At 49.3% G+C, this 16,584-nt stretch overlaps 1 protein-coding gene across 8 annotated transcripts in view; it reads right to left on the minus strand.

The window, feature by feature from the left end:
- Window positions 1-2,112: 2,112 nt before the first annotated feature.
- THAP4 (THAP domain containing 4) overlaps window positions 2,113-16,584 on the minus strand; it is a 43,042-nt gene continuing 28,570 nt past the window's right edge. For 4 of the 8 annotated variants that reach the window (XM_049712415.1, XM_049712416.1, XM_049712417.1 and 1 more), the window contains 3 exons: window positions 16,064-16,173; window positions 15,262-15,365; window positions 4,251-4,561 (listed from right to left, as the gene is read on the minus strand). In XM_049712415.1, the coding sequence (XP_049568372.1) occupies window positions 4,442-4,561; window positions 15,262-15,365; window positions 16,064-16,173 (334 nt within the window). In that variant the 3' untranslated portion in view covers window positions 4,251-4,441. Of the gene's footprint in view, window positions 4,139-4,250; window positions 4,562-7,045; window positions 7,199-15,261; window positions 15,366-16,063; window positions 16,174-16,584 lie in introns of those variants that run through there. The other 4 variants (XM_033423480.2, XR_004482033.2, XR_007478487.1 and 1 more) reach the window with 4 other exon arrangements.

Here is a 16,584-nt window from a genome sequence, read left to right on the forward strand (position 1 = left end):
CTTTTTTTGTTAAAAAATGCACGTATCCCATGCTAAAGTAGTTGACAGTGAAGGGTTGTGATCTCGGCAATGAGATCTCAAATAGTAAAGTGGAAATAAGTGAGAAAATAATTTATAAAGGGATTTTCCATTTCTGCCCGGGGCCTCTCAGTCCCACCCCCACTGGAGAGAAGAGAGGTTCTGAGGCAGGAAGTGGGAACAGAGGCCATCAGGGGCTTGAGGGGCTCCATCCAGCCAACTATCACATCATGTGGGCCCCTCCTGTCTGTCAAAGAAAAAGACTGGACTTGCCTAGCTCACATCGAACATACAAAAAGTACTGGGTTCATAACAGAAGCAGGAGGGGTGTGTGGGGGGGTTGTGGTGCGAGAAGGCTGGTCGGGCGGCCAGCACCGTTGTCCCTGGCACACCTGTTCTAAAACCCGATGATCAAAGGGGAAGAGAAGCGCTTCCGCTGGCCTTCTGGTGTGAACTAATTTCAGAGACACCAAACTGAGCCTAATTGGACGGATGGAAGCTCTTCGGAGAATTCCGCCACCGAATGCAGAAGGACAGGGTTGGAAGATGGCCCTTCGGCAGCTCTGATGGGGGAGCTGGCTCAGGCAGGGGTCACCCATGGGCGGGCCGATTGACAGACGCTGAGAATAAGGAGGGCAGGCTGCACCGTCTGGGCCTGTTACGTTAGCATCAGCCACGTGAGACAGGCAGACGGCGCACAGGAAGACCCGGACAGCCCTTAGGAAGTGTGATCCAACCTCCAGACTACAGCAAACAGAGGGCTTAGAGGAACAATTCAGACACCGCGGGGAACCCAGGGGAACCCAGGATCCAGACTGGGGACGCCTTCCAGCTTCCCAACAAGAAGCACGGGGGGCGGGGGGAGGAAGAGGATCAGGTGACCATGTCAGTTATTTGCTTTTCATCTCTCGGCTCTCAGCCCCACCCTTCCTGCTCCGGTCTGGGTGCTGCCCTCCTAGCCCCCTTCCAGCTGTGAGCAGGCAGCAGCCTGGGATGCAGGAGGGAGAGAGTGGGGGGCTTCCTTGCTGCTCCCAGCTCCTCTCAGCATCATTCCAGCAGCAGAGACAGCTCTGGTCCCATCCTCCAGGCTCCCTTGGAGCTATGGTCTGAATGTCTGTTTTCCCTCAAATTCATATGTTGAAATCCTAACCCCCAAAGTGATGGTAGGAGAAGGTGGGGCCTTTGGGAGGTGACTAGGCCATAAAGGCTCCACCCTCACGATTGGAACAGGTGCCTGCATAACACAGACTCCACAGAGCTAGCTCAGCCTTTCTGCACGTGAGGTCACAGTGGAGACGCGTCCACGAGCAAGCAGCCCTCCCACCTAATCAGCCAGCAGCCTGACCTTGGGCTTCCAGCCTCTAGAACCGGGACAAGTAAATTGCGGTTGTTTGCAAGCCACCCAGTGGATGGTTACTTTCGTTATAGCAGCCTGAACTAGGTCAGAAAGTTGTTACCAAGAAACAACAAGTATCTAAAAACGTGGAAGTGGCTTTGGAAATTAGAGGTTGGAAGAGTTTTAAGATGAATGTTAGCAAAAGCCTCCACTGCTGTGAACGGACTGTTCAGGGCAATTCTGGTGACCCAGGAAGAAAAGAGGAGAGCTGTGGAGAAAGCCTCAGTGTTCTTAGACAATACCTAAGTAATCCTGAACAGAATGTTGGTAGATATATGGGATGTGTTCATCTGAAACAATAAAACAGCCAGTTTTTACCAACAAAATGGGTTTATTAAGGAGCAGCAAAGATTTGTGTTTCAGGACAGGTAACCGTGGCACAAGTCCACAGGCAAGTCCAGTAGGTCAAAGGAGAGGAAATTCTTTTATAGAGGAAAAGGTAAGGTGGGAGGGGCTGTTATAAGCAAAAAAGTCCATTGGAGGAAAATGGGGGTCTGAAGTGTGGTGGCTTTTCATTGGCTGAGCTGTGATAGTTTCTCATTGGCTGGGCTGTTGCCTGACAGGGAGAAAATCCTCCTTCCTCCTGGGGGTGGTAAAGGGCTTCTGGCCAGGGAGGCCAGGTGGCCTCCTCCTGTCAGGATCTGTGCTGACATCCAGTGGAGCTGGTGAGCGCTCCCCCTTGTGGCCTCCCCACTCCATTATTTTTTGTTTTTTGTTTTTGGCCGTGCTGCGTGGCTTGTGGGATCATAGTTCCTTGGCCAGGGATTGAACTCAGGCCCTTGGCAGTGAGACCTCAGAGTCCTAACCACTGGACCACCAGGGAATTCCCTCCCCACTCCAGTTCCGCGAGGTTTCCCTTTACTAATTTTCACAGGTGTAAAGGCCAGTCTGCTGAGATCTCAGATGGAAATGGAGGTCATTGGAAACTGGAGGAAAGGCAACCTTTGTTAAGACGGGACAGAGAGCTTGGCTAAACTATGTGTCCTAGTTTTGTGGAAGGTAGAACTTGTGAGCAATGAAATTGGTTATGTGCCTGGAAATTTCCAAGCAAAGTGAAAGTGTTGAAGCATGAGGGGCCTTGTTTCTCTTGAATACTTAGAGTAAAATGCAAGAAGACTTAAGGACAGAATTGTTAACCAAAAAGGAAGCAGACCTTAAAAATGTGGAAAATCCTCAGCCTATTGATATTTAAAGTAGTAAGAAAGCTTGCTGAGACAGATCATGACGCTTGGGAGGACTTGACACGGAGGTTAGTACTCATCAGTTACGAGCTAGTTACCCACATGATGGGAGACCAGGCAGCCACCTAAACAGAAGCTTAAAGTCCAGACAATGGAAAAATGTCTTCAAAGGCATTTCAGAGATTGTGGGGGTGACCCTTCCATCCCAGGCCCAGAGGATAAGGCTCTGCTCCCCACATTCCTGGGCCACAGCAGATGTGGCTGCCCCACTGGAGGGCACAGCTGCAAACTTGGCTGGAATCGGTGTTTGGCTTCCACAAGGTACCATCTCTGCCAGCACGCAGAATGCAGAGTCCTGGGGGCCTTGCTACCTTCCCTCAATTTTGAAGGATGGAGCCACCTGGAGCCTCAGGCTCATGACCTAGGCAGAGACCCACACCCTGCAAGGGGTGCAGAGCCCCCGCTAGGGCGACCCCGGGGTGGGCAGAACCTGGGGAGAGCCGCAGGCACACGACTCCAACCCCTGAGAACCGTGGTGAGCGCTGCACCCGGCAAAGCTGGGGGGGGGGGGCAGGACCACCCCAGGGGGGCCCGGAGGACAGACACTGAGCCACAGAGGATCGTTCCTCTTAAGCCTTAAGGTTTGGGACTTGCTCAGGACCTGTCACACCTTCTTCTTTCCTATTTCTACCTTTTGGAAAGGGAGTGTCCATCCATTCCTCTCCCGTCGTTGACTTTCGGAGGCCAATAACTTGTCTGGTTTCCCAGGTTCGCAGCTGGAGGGACGAACTGGGCCTGAGTCTCTGCTGACCTGACGCTCTCGGCGAGCCCAGCCCAGCCACCACGTCCACCCTGCACGCAGGGGGCCGGCCGCCTTCCTCACACTCCAGCCACGCTCCTCTGAGGGCTCGGCACCAGCCCCGGTCCCTCCTCTGCGCTCCCAGGTACTGACAACCCCCCCACCCCGGTAGTGCCTTTTGTCCCCAGGGTGTGTGACAAGGGGGTGTGTGGCTGCAGACACTGACCCCTGCTCTTGAGCGCGGCCTCCTTTCACCCCGTGTCTATGTTCCCGGTGAGGCCCCTGATGCTGTGCTGTGTTCAGGAAAAGAGAAAGGCTCTGTTTTGCTTTTACACACATGCTGAAGTGTTCGAGAGAAGGGACACTGTGTGTGGAATTCGCTTTAAGATGCTCCAGCCACAAAAAGGGGGGAAGAGCAGACGGAACCACCGGTGTGGGGACATGCTGGCAGGAGCTGGAACGGGGTGAGGTCCAGGGGGTCAGTGTATGTCTGGAAACTTCCATCGTAAACAAATGAAGGTAATATTATATTGCCGAGACTAAATCAAATTTACAGAATGATGATAAATTCACCACCACCCTCTCGCCTTGGGAATGCCCTTCGTCCACATGGAAATGGGGTCGTTACACTCTCAGCTCTTTAAAAGTAAAGGAAAACTCACTGCAATTCTTTTTGTCCTACCTTTCTCTTCACCTTGTTGCTGACTACTGCAGATTTATAAACATTTTCAGATCTTGTCAAAACTGCAGGAAGGAAAGGAGAGACAAAGAGTCACCCCTTTTTAATTTTTTAGGGAAACGACTCTGAAAACAAATAGTCACCAGCAGATGAAAGAAACGCAGTCTACGCAAGTGATAATATTCAAAATGCTTAGCCATAAAAATAAAGGCCTTTTATTTGGTTTTTCTGTGCCATTACAGGAACACGTGGCAACACCCTTGAACCCACGGTGACCTGTGGCCACACCCACACCTGCTGCGGCGTCTGCTGAGAAGCTGAAGTGTCACCACACAGGCCAGCCCCACCGGACTCAGCTCTACCTGGGGTCATGGAGTCACCTTCTTGTAGGTGACATGCAGATGCTGAGTCATGGGCTGCGTGGTGGTTGCCATGGAGACCGTCTGTTCAAGTTTGCCTTCGGAATTCAGCCTGAATTTTCGGGTAATCTGAGCAGAACAAAACAAATACAAAACGCCTTAATTTCACCTTCCAAAGATTCCACGACCGCTCCCGCGGCAGCTGCAACATTTCACCTCAGTGTCAGGGGCTTGTGAGCCAGGCAGAGTCCCCGCCAGTGGGTGACAGACACTCGGCCGGCAGCCGTGATGGGCGTCCGGACCCCTGGCCCGTGCCGTCTCCCTGCCGCTCAGCTGTTCCCAAACGTCCGGAGGTGAGCGCGGGCGTCAGCCTCGCCGTCTGCCTAGGGGCCGGCTGTCCAGCGCGTCCCTCCCTACACAGCTTGAAATGATGCCAAATGTGTTCTCAGAAAACTCGGTACCAGCACTTCTGGAACCCCCGATTCATCAGGGCCAATTATGGCAGCTGCTTCTAACAGTAACACAGACCTGCAGCACCCGAGCCCCCGATGAGAAAATGGGTTTGCCTGGAACGTCTGTGGACAGAGGGTGAAAGCCCGAGGACTGTGGAAGCCGCCTCCAGGGGTGGCTACCTGGCGCCAGAACTGGCGGGGGTGGGGGCGCACGAGCGTCAGAACCCGTGCTGGCCAGGCCCCAGCGACCGTCGGGCAGAGAAGAGAGGAAAGCCAGATTCCAGAGCCTGTTTAAAGCAACCAGGCTACAAGGCCAAGGCCTCAGGGGGAAGGGCGTGCAGGGGAGAGACCCAGCTCAGAGCAGCTGTCCCCCCAAGGCCGGTGCTGACTCTCAGAGGCCACCCAGAGGCTGGGGAGCCGGGTGGGTGCGCCCTAACCCACGGGGCTGCGCTGCACGGGCCACCCTCTGGAACCGCTGCCCGGCGTCTAGAAGGAGGGGCCGCGGAAAACCGCCCGGCTGTTGGTCAGGACCCCCTTAGGGCCGCACCCCAGGAGTAAGAGTTCCCCAGAAACAGACTGGGAAGTCCGGTTAAAAGTAGTGCTATCTCTGTGGACAGGACCTGCTCTTCCTGGACAAACCACCAGAAGCGCAAGAAGTGCCCTTTGGGGGGAGACGACATCAAACAGGCCTCAAGTCACCCGCGGTTTTCACGCGCGATGTCTAGAATTCAAGAAATTCAACAGAAGGGATGGAAACTAGAAGACAAAGGAAGGACATCTTCAAAACAATGAAAATAACTGTCCCCCTGGCATTCTGGTTGCAGTGAAAACACCCTTCAAAAGTGAAGGCAAAATAAAGACATTTTTAGACAAAAAATCCACAGAGAATTCACCACCAGCAGGACCCCCCGCTTCTTTACACAAAACACTAGAGGAAGTTCTTCAGGTTTTAAGGAAAATGGTGGAAGCAGAGACGCAGGAACAAAGGAAAAGCAACAGCAAGGATAAACGTATGGAAAACCGTGCGTCACCCAAATGCTGCGACGAGGGCTAACTGGCATTTATACAACCCTGTGGGGTCTACTGTGCGTGCGTACTCACAACACGTGACAGCAGAAGCAGAGGCGGGAGGAGGACACAGAGTCAGTGTCCTACGTCCCTGCTACTCGGTGGGCTCCAGGTACCAGCCCCACCTGGGCGGCTGCTGGAAATGCAGAGTCTCAGGCTCCGCCCCAGACCCGGTGCCTCAGAATTGCCACCCTGAGCCCCAGGGACCACACCGCGTGGTGGTCTGAGCAGCCCTGTCCTAAGGTCCTTGCCACCGTCCACAGGTGTCAAAGGTCAACGCGCTGTCCTCGCCACGGTAACGGCTCAGGACGGGAGAGGGCTGCAGAGGGCAGGACGGGAGGGCACAGCCCCAGATGAGGTGGACAGAGAGATAGAAAGCAGACGGGTGGCGGGCCGACATTCTCACACGTGACTTGCTTCTTCAACTCCACAGCCTTTGTTCTGGAATTCAACTGAAAAACAAACAGTCGGGGCTTCCCTGGTGGCGCAGTGGTTGAGAGTGCGCCTGCCGATGCAGGGGACACGGGTTCGTGCCCCGGTCCGGGAGGATCCCACATGCCGTGGAGCGGCTGGGCCCGTGAGCCGTGGCCGCTGAGCCTGCGCGTCCGGAGTCTGTGCCCCACAACGGGAGAGGCCACAACAGTGAGAGGCCCGCGTACCGCAAAAAACAAAACAAACAAACAGTCAAGGCTCTTACCCTTGAAACCACTCTGCAGAGGAAACAGAAGTGCAGTGGAGAGAAACAAAGCCCGTGTTCCCCACACCACGGGCCACGCGCTCAGCTTCCACAGGACAGCAGCCGCCTGTCCTCAGAGCCCACGGCCTGCGGGGCACCTGTTCCCCCGACACCCCACCACCGATGCAGGACACTGGCTCTCGCCCTCATGCCAGACGCCCAGCACCACACGTGCAGGGGGAGCGCAGGCGGGGGCAAAGGAAATGCCTCCCCGGGGAACGGAAGGTGGGCCCCGGGCCCCCCGCCCCCCGTTGAACCTTTCCACGTTAAAGGGAAGACACTGCGTGTCTCTCACACGGAGCCCGCCCGACGGGCTGAGGCTGCGGTCACACCCGAAAACCAGCACCTGAGGACTACCTGGCTTCTCGCGTGGCCTTGCATCCCCCGTCCCGCCTCCGCGATGCCGCAGGGGCTGCGGGCCACGCCACGAGGACACAGCCCATTTCACCGTGTGCTGACCCAAGGGCGGCCGCTCCCTCGCCCTTCGGCTCTGCTTCTGTGTGCCGAAGTCTGTGAACATCCGGTAACAGCCACCGGGCAGCAAGACACAGGGCAACAAAAGGAGGGAGACAGTCACGGGGGAGACCCCATGGCGGAGACGCTGGTCCCCCACGACCTCCCCAGGTCCCAGCGAGAGGGTGTGTGAGGGCTGCCCGGCCGCCGGAGCGCACACTCGGGACTGTGTTCATCGAGGTGGCCTCAGCGACGACACTGCTACTGCAGCGTGTCCCCGTGCCCGGGAGTCACCTGTTAGGTTCCTCTGGGCTTGGTGGCCTCTTGGATGAAATTTCTTGTGCTAGTTTTCTCTTCAAATGAAAGTTATTTGGCAGAATTTAAAGTTGAGGCAGGTCGTAGATGACATCGCTCAGGCTCAGAACCAGACCTCCTGCGGCGCCCACGGCCTCTGCCGACGATGATCCTGAGGTCATGCCAAGTCCACCCTCAGGATGAGAATCCACCTGAACTGCAGACTGACCCTCGTTTAAACAAGTTTAAACAAGGTGGGGCTGGAAGCAACTGTTTGCCTTTAAACCCTCAAAGTGGAGCCTGTTGGGGCCACTGGGTAGAGCAGAAGCTGCAGGAGCCGCATTCTGGAGAGAAGCCTGCACAGCTGGGGCCCAGCTCCGATGGCAAAGGCAAACTCCAAGGAGCCTCTGAACACAGGGACAGAGGCCATCTTGACAACGACACGAGTTCTTACTTTAGCCAAGTGTGCTCACTTTTCCTCGACTGCACAGACCAAAGAGAAATATTATGGTAGAGAGAAACTCGATGTGAGAACTTCTTGATGTTTTAATGATTTCTTGTTCCTGTTATGTCTTGTCCCGTGGGGAAAAGGTGGAGAAGGAAAGGCCAGGAGAGAGTTAGATGGATCTGACTTTGTTTTAGGTCCTAAAATAAAAAAACCAAGAAGCCACCCCATACAACCCTTGAGGCATCAAGGAGGGGGCTGAGTCATGAAGAAAGGGGATGAGTTTGATAAACAAGGACATCAGGACACTGTTGGAGAACTACAGACAGTGCAGGCCTCACGTTTCTCTCACTGACTTGCAAGAGGGAGGGGATGTATGTACATGTACAGCTGATTCACTTCACTGTACAGCAGAAACTAACACAACATGGTAAAGCAACTCTACTCCAATTCAAAAAAAAAAGAAGAATTAGAACAGATGCAGTCTGCTTGCTGCCAGTACTGGCTCCTTTCCCCTCCTTTGCACCCTGCTTTATTGAGATATAACTGACATGTAACACTGTATAGGTTTAAGCTGAAACATGATGATTTGATACATGATGATTTGATACATGCTAAAACATGATGATTTGATACATGTGTATATGGTGAAATGTTTACCACAATAAGGTCAGTTAATACATCCATCACCTCACAGTTACATCTTTTTCCTCTTAGCAAATTTCACTAATATAACAGAGCACTGTCAACTCTAGTGCCGCCCTGTCAACTCTAGTGCCACGCTGTCCATCTTACACCTGGACGTTCATACCCACTGGGCAACATCTGCCCATTTCCCCCACCTGAGCCCCCCGTAACCAGCATTCTACTCTGTTTCTGTGAGTTTTCTTTCTTTTTTTTTAAATTTCACATATATTGGGTTGGCCAAAAAGTGCCTTCGGTGTTCACATAAAAATAAAAGACACATTTTTCATTTTTACCAAGAACTCTATTGAACGACGTTTTCACCCTTTTGTTCCACTACCTTCTGCCATTTTTCAGGCACCTTCATAATATCATCTTCCCAAAACTTTTTACCTTTTTGAGCAAAGAACTGTTCCAGGTGCCTTTTACAGTCTTCAAGGGAATTGAAATTTTTTCCATTAAGAGAATTTTGTGAAGACCTAAATAAATGGAAATTCGAAGGTACAATGTCTGGTGAATACGATGGATGAATCAGAACTTCCCAGCCAAGATGTAACAGTTTTTGCCTGGTCATCAAAGAAACATGCCGTTTTGCATCATCCTGATGGAAGATTATGTGCTTTCTGTTGGCTAATTGTGGACACTTTTTGTTGAGTGCTGCTTTCAGTTGGTCTAACTGGCAGTAGTACTTGTTGGAATGAATCGTCTGGTTTTCCAGGAGCTCATAATAGAGGACGCCCTTCCAGTACCACCATATACACAACACCACCTTCAGACCAGCCTTTGGTGTGGTTGGTGGTGGTTTATTTCGCTTGCCCCACGATCTCTTCCATTCCACATTATTGTACAGTATCCACTTTTCATCACCTGTCACAATTTGTTTTAAAAACGGAACACTTACATTACATTTAAGTAGAGAATCACACGTCGAAACATGGTCAAGAAGGTTTTTTTTTGCTTATGTGGAACCCAAACATCAAAGTGATTTAACATAACCAAGCTGGTGCAAATGATTTTCAACTCTTGATTTGGATATTTTGAGTATGTCGGCTGTCTCCCACATGGTATAACGTTGATTGTTCTCAACTGATGTCTCAATTTGATGGCTATCAACGTCAACTGGTCTACCTGACCGTGGAGCATCGGCCAGCGAGAAATCTCCAGCATGAAACTTTGCAAATCACTTTTGACACGTTTGATCAGTCACATCACCTTCTCCATATATGGCACAAATCCTTTTTTTTGCATTTCGGTTGCATTTTTACCTTTCTTGAAATAATAAAGCATAATATGCTCAAAATGTTGCTTTTTTCTTCCATCTTCGATATTAAAATGGCTATACAAAAATTCGCCAATTTTGATAAGTATTTACTTATTCATTTATTTATTTGGTTGTGTTGGGTCTTCGTTGCTGCGCTCGGGCTTTCCTCTAGTTGCGGTGAGCAGGGGCTACTCTTCATTGCGGTGCGTGGGCTTCTCATTGCGGTGGCTTCTCTTGTTGCAGAGCACGGGCTCTAGGCACGCAGGCTTCAGTAGTTGTGGTAAGTGGGCTCAGTAGTTGTGGCTCGTGGGCTCTAGAGCGCAGGCTCAGTAGTTGTGGCGCATGGGCTTAGTTGCTCCGCGGCATGTGGATCTTCCCAGGCCAGGGCTCGAACCTGTGTCCCCTGCATTGGCAGGCGGATTCTCAACCACTGTGCCACTAGGGAAGTCCCAATAAGTCTTTCTATAAATGCACGCTGGTATGACAGCTGTCACACACAATCTAACAAAATTGTTTTGAATGAAGTTAAAGACAACTAAGTGCTAGTAGAGCCCTCTTAAGGAAAAAAATGAACGAAACTTTTGGCCAACCCAATACAAAACACTCCAGAAAGAAATTAAAGAAGACATAAATAAATGGAAACACATCCCATGTTCAGGGATTGGAAGACTTAATATCATTAAGAAACAAATACTACCCAAAGAGACCTACAGAATTAACAAAATTCAAATCAAAATGCCAATGATGTGTTTTGTAGAAATAGAAAAATCCATCCTAAAATTCATATGGAATCTCAAGGGACTCTCAACAGATTTCAAAACTTACTACAGAATGACAGTGACCAAAACAGTGTGACACTGGCATAAAAGCAGATATACAGACCAATGGAACAGTTCTGAGAGCCCAGAAATAAATCCTTGCATATGTTATCAAATGATTTTCAACCAGGTTGCCAAGACCATTCAATGAGGAAAGGATGGCCTTTTCAATAAATGGTGCTGGGAAAACTGGATATCCCCTCGCAAAAGAATAAAACCGTACCCTTACCTAACATTAGTACAAAAAATGAATGAACAAAAAAAACCCTCAAAATGAATCACAGCCTTGAAGGTAAGAGCTAAAACTATAAAAACTCTTAGAAGAAAACATAGGGCAAGTGTAATGACATTGGATTTGGCAATGACTTCCTGGATACCAATTTACAGCCAATGAAGAAAAAGCAGACAAACTGTAATTCATGAAAATTAAAAACTTTTGTGCATCAAAAGATACTATTTACAGAGAAAAAATACAACCCACAGAATAAGAGAAATATTTGCAAATCATATATCTGATAAGGGATTCATAAACAGAATAACAGAGAACTCCTAAAATTCAACAACAGCAAAAACAAACAACCCAATTCAAAAATGGGCAAAGGATTTGAATAGACATTTTTACAAAAACGATATATGAATGGCCAAGAAGCACATGAAAAGTTGCTCAATATCGCTATCGTTTAGGGAAATGCAAATCAAAACTACAATGAGATACCACCTCACACCCATTAGGATGAGTGATATCCAAAAACCAGAAAACAACAAATGATGAGAATGCAGAGAAATTGGAACCCCTGTGCACTGCTGATGGGAATGTAAAATGGTGCAGGTAAAGTGGGAAGCTATGGCGGGTCCTCAAAAAATTAAAAATAAAATTAACCACGTGATCCAGCAATTCCTCTTCTGGGTATACACCCCAAAGAACTGAAAGCAGGTCTTGAAGAGATATCTGTACACCCATGTTCACAGCAGCATCATTCACAATAGCTAAAAGGTGGAAGCAACTCAGGTATCCATCGATGGATGAATGGAAAAGCAAATGTGGTCCATCCACACACTGGAATATTACTGAGCCTTAAAAAGGAGGGAAATTCTGACACAGGCTACAACATGGATGAACCTTGAGGACGTTGTGCTCAGTGAAGTAAGCCAGATGCAAAAAGAAAAATAACTGTATGATTCCACTGATATGAGGTACCTAAGTAGTCAAAATCGGAGAGATGGAAAGTAGAGAAGTGGCTGCCAGGGTCAGGGGAGGAGAGGACAGGGAGCTACTGCTTAGTGGGCCTGAGTTTCAGTTCTGCAAGGTGAACGTGTTCTGGAGATGATTAACAATGTGAATATATTTAAGTGTACCCTTAAAAATGGTTAAGATAATTAACTTTTATGTATCTATTTTTCCACAATAAAAAATACTGAAGAAGAAAAAAAAGTTGGGGGTGAAATAAACTCAAAAGAAATATTGCCAGACCTATACTACAAGAAATGCCACTAACGCAGCTTCAGAATGAAGGGAAATGATACCACAGGAAACTCTATAGAAGGAGAAAAGAGCAACACAAAGAGAAACTAAGTGGGTAACTATAAGCGATTACTCCCCTGCCCCCCCCACTGTAATTTCTTCGAAAGTCAACCGATTATGTAAAGCAAAAATCCTAGTGTGAAGGTTTATAATGTATGTGGATACTTTTTACATGTAAAAGGTATGATGACACCAGCACAAAAGGAGGATAAATGCAATTCTACACAGCTGTAAGATTAACACACATGTGAAGTGGGAAATGTAACAGTATATCACTGATTATAAACAGACTTTGATAAATTTAGCATGCATATTGTTAGCCTTAAATCAACTATTTAAAAAAAAGGATACAGTTAAGCTAATAGAAGAAATAAAACAGAATGCTAAAAATACTTAATTAACCCAAGAAAACATACTAAAGGAACAAAAGAGGAACAAAGCCAAGAAAGAAGTAAAGCAGACAAATCAAGATGGTGGACGTACAGCCACCCTTACAAATACTTATGTTAAACGTAAATGAACTAAATACTCCAATTAAAATACGGAGTTTTCTGACTAGAGAAAAAAAGCAAGACTCTATAAGAAATGTACTGTAAATATAAAGACACAATTTGAATGTGGAAAGGGTAGGAAAAAAGATATACTGTACAAATGATAAGCATAAGAAAGCAGGTGCGGTTACATTAGTATCAGACAAAGCAGACTTCCAGGGATAGTATTACAAGCTATAAAGGACATTTCATAAATATAATACATATATCATCTGTATGCATCTAAACTACACAGCTTCAAAGTTATGAAGCAAAGATGGAACCAAAGAAAGGAACTGAAATATCTTCAGTCATAACTGGAGATTTTAATACCTCTCAGTAATTAGATACAACCAAGAACCCCCCACCCCCAAACACGCTAGTATATAGAAAACCTGATGACATTATCAATCAGCTTGACCTAACTGGTATTTTCAGTCCACTACAGCCAACAACTGTCAAATACTTATTCATTCTGAGTGCATATGAAACATTCACCAAGTTAGATCATATACGGGGCACAAAATAACTTTCAAACAGACCACGTTCTCTGGGTTTTATAGAACTGAATTAGAAATCATAGCAAGAAAATCCTCCAATAGTTGGAAAATAAGTAACATTCTTCTAAATAATCCTGTTCAAGGAAACAAAACCATTGAAGAAATAAAATATTTTGAGCGAGGATAAAAATAATAAAAATGGGTTAAGGACTTCCCTGGTGGTGCAGTGGTTAAGAATCCACCTGCCAATGCAGGGGACACGGGTTTAATCCCTGGTCTGGGAAGATCCCACATGCCGCAGAGCAACTAAGCCCGTGCGCCACAACTACTGAGCCTGCGCTCTAGAGCCCGCGAGCCACAGCTACTGAGCCCACGTGCCGCAACTACTAAAGCCCGTGCACCTAGAGCCCGTGCTCCACAACAAGAGAACCCACCGCAAGGAGAAGTCTGCGTACTGCAACGAAGAGTAGCCCCCGCTCGCCACAACTAGAGAAAGCCCACGAGCAGCAACGAAGACCCAACGCAGCCAAAAATAAATAAAATTGTAAAAAAGAAAGAAAGAAAGAAAGAAAATAGTGCTGGAACAACTGGATATCTATCTAGGAAAAAATGAAAGCATTTTGACTCCTACTTCACACCATACAAAACTATAAATTCCCAAATAATAAACCTTAAAGTAAAAGGAGACACTGTAAAAATTCTTGAAGAAAATGCAGGTGAAAGTGTGTGCCAGGCAAAAAATGTTAAGACAGGGCACAAAAAGCACTAACTGTAAGAGAAAAAACTGATAACAGAACTTCATCAAAAGTAAAACATTTTGTTAAAGAAATGAAATGGTAAGTTTTAAGTTGAGAGCACAGTTTTATCAACACATCTACCTGATAAAGGACTTGTGTCCAGAATATGTAACAAACTCTTACAGCTCAAAGATAAGGCAAACAAGCTGCTGGAGAAAAAGGACAAAGGATTTGAACGCTCACGTCATGAAACAAAGAATACAACGGCAAATAAGCACGTTGCAAGGATGAGCCACATCATTAGTCACTGGGAAAATGTAATTAACACCACACTGCAATGCCACTTGGTAGCCACCAGGATGGCCTAAGTTCAAGGCCCAGCCCGGGAAAGGGTGTGGGGCAGCCGGCCCTCTGTGCGCTGCTGCAGGGCAGGGGTACAGAGCGGCATGAGGAACCATAAAGCACTTAAGACTTCACCATGGAGTGTCCGAGGCCTCTATGGTCGACACCATAAAGAAACCAACTTTGGTATCTACTGAAATACACCGAACAAGGTCCGAAATCCCTGCAGCACACCCCCACGCTGCTGTGCATGGCTACCTGCGGGGTCTCTGGAGCCCATCACGTGAAAACAAAAAGGAAGAGAGACTAACGGTCTACACGTAAAAAAGGAAAGTTGTAAGAGTACAAGAAAATGGAAGAATAATTTTATCCTTTTGGAGCAGAAGACATCTTCCTGAGCCAGAGCCCAAATTCAGACGGCGTTTAGGACGAGACCCCGAGAGCAACTAGAGAAAGATGTACAGCCCGTGGGCAGAAGACATCACGAATCAGGCTAGCCTAAGCCACCGGATGGGGGCGTTGTCACAAATACAGCAGATGACAGATTAGTATCCACAGAACATAAAAAATCTCCCAGAAATCAACAAGAAAATGACACCTCGCAGAAAAACAGGCAATGACTTTGAACATCAAGTATCAGAACAAGAAATACAAACCACCAGTGAGCGCGAAGAATGCCCCCTCACTCATAAGTTAAATTTAAAACACCAATGAGATACCACCTTTTATCTAGCAGATTAAAAAAATCAGAAATCCTGAAAACACACCGCACTGGTCAAGGAGCAGGGAACAGGGTCCCCGCCGTGCAATGCTGGTGGGGACATACTTGTTCAACAAACCCGAGGACAGCCAACCGCGCATGAGCAGGGATAGATAATCACGTCATGGCCTGTGTGAGCGCGAGAAAGAAGCGGGTGACCAGAGACAGCCAGGCCTCCAGGATGGAGTGCAAAGGCAGGGGTGCCGTGCGGTCCCACCCGGGCTCACCTGCTCCACGTGGGGCTCCTTGGCGAAGGAGGTCCTGGCAATGGAGTGGGACGCGATGCACAGCTCCTGCCCGTTCACCTCGCCCTCCTCCACCTCCACGATGCCTGCAAGGGACACCGTCAGCCCACGCAGCCTGCCCGGGGCTCCCGGCTGCCCTGCGCTCACCACCCTCCTCTGCAGTCAAGGGCTCAACCAATCTGAACGCCGCAGCCATCGAGGCAATAACTGCCCAGGCACCTGCGATGGCCCCCAGGTACCAAGAGGGAGAAGACGCAACTCCTCCTGCAACTCCTGGAGTGGGTCCGTCCCACTCCCCCCAGCGATCTGACAGGAGGGACTGTCCACCTGCTGCCAGGAAGTGAGCGCACACTTGAGCCAGTGAGCGAGGTTAAGGGTCACGTAGGTGGGTGTTGAGTAATTTCGAATTCATGAACCTGGTTTACTATTTTAGGATGAATTCCCCCTGGGGGCAAAGCAAACTTCCAGACATAGCTTTTGCTCCCTGGTCTAGGTACCCCCAGAGCCCCACCTGCATGGGAAGCTGAGCGACAGCACAGATGTGAGCGCAGAGGGCCGGAGATGAAGCTGGCCTGTTCCCACAGAGCCACGCCCGCAGCCCCCCACCTGCCGGCCCCCCCACTCTCCAGCTCCCCGAGCCGTCCAAAGGCCCGACACTGTCCACCGTGAAACGCACCCACGGGGCCACGTCTGCGGTCACACAGAAATCGGGGGGCAGATGTCACCCCACCTGCTTGCAGCACGCAGGGCGCGTGGGTGCAAGGCAGGCCGGCAAGGGGAGTACCTGTGTTCTGGGCGCTGACGAAGGCCACCTTGTTGGTGTCGGGCTCCAGGCGGATGAAGCCACACTCCCTGTGCATGGGCTTGTGGGTGTCCGGATGGAAGGCGTTGAACCTGGACAGGTAATGTGACAGGTGAAGCCCAGGTACCCAGTGCCCACCAGAGCACATGCCAGACTTTGTGGCCCGCCCCCTCCTCACTTGGCAAGCGTCCAACCCACTGAACGTGAAGCACTACCTGGAAACACAGTCACGTGTGAAGGACGCCGTGCGGAGACACGGGAGACAACAGGTGTGGGCACCCCCGCTTCCCCATCTCTCCTCCCCACCCGTCCTCCCACCAAGGGCTTTTCAGCCCCAGCACCGCACACACTTCTCAGCCTAAGCCCTCCACCAACAAAGTAAAGTCCCACCCAATGCCAGGCCTTCCCTCTTCTGAGCTATTATCTTGCTTAGGAGTCCAGTTAATTCACAGGGTAGGAGAACAGGCGAGGAGTCAGCGTCTTATCGCGCCGCCACCACTGCA

This window comes from Orcinus orca, chromosome 7 (assembly GCF_937001465.1).
Source record: "Orcinus orca chromosome 7, mOrcOrc1.1, whole genome shotgun sequence".
Taxonomy (NCBI): Eukaryota; Metazoa; Chordata; class Mammalia; order Artiodactyla; family Delphinidae; genus Orcinus; species Orcinus orca.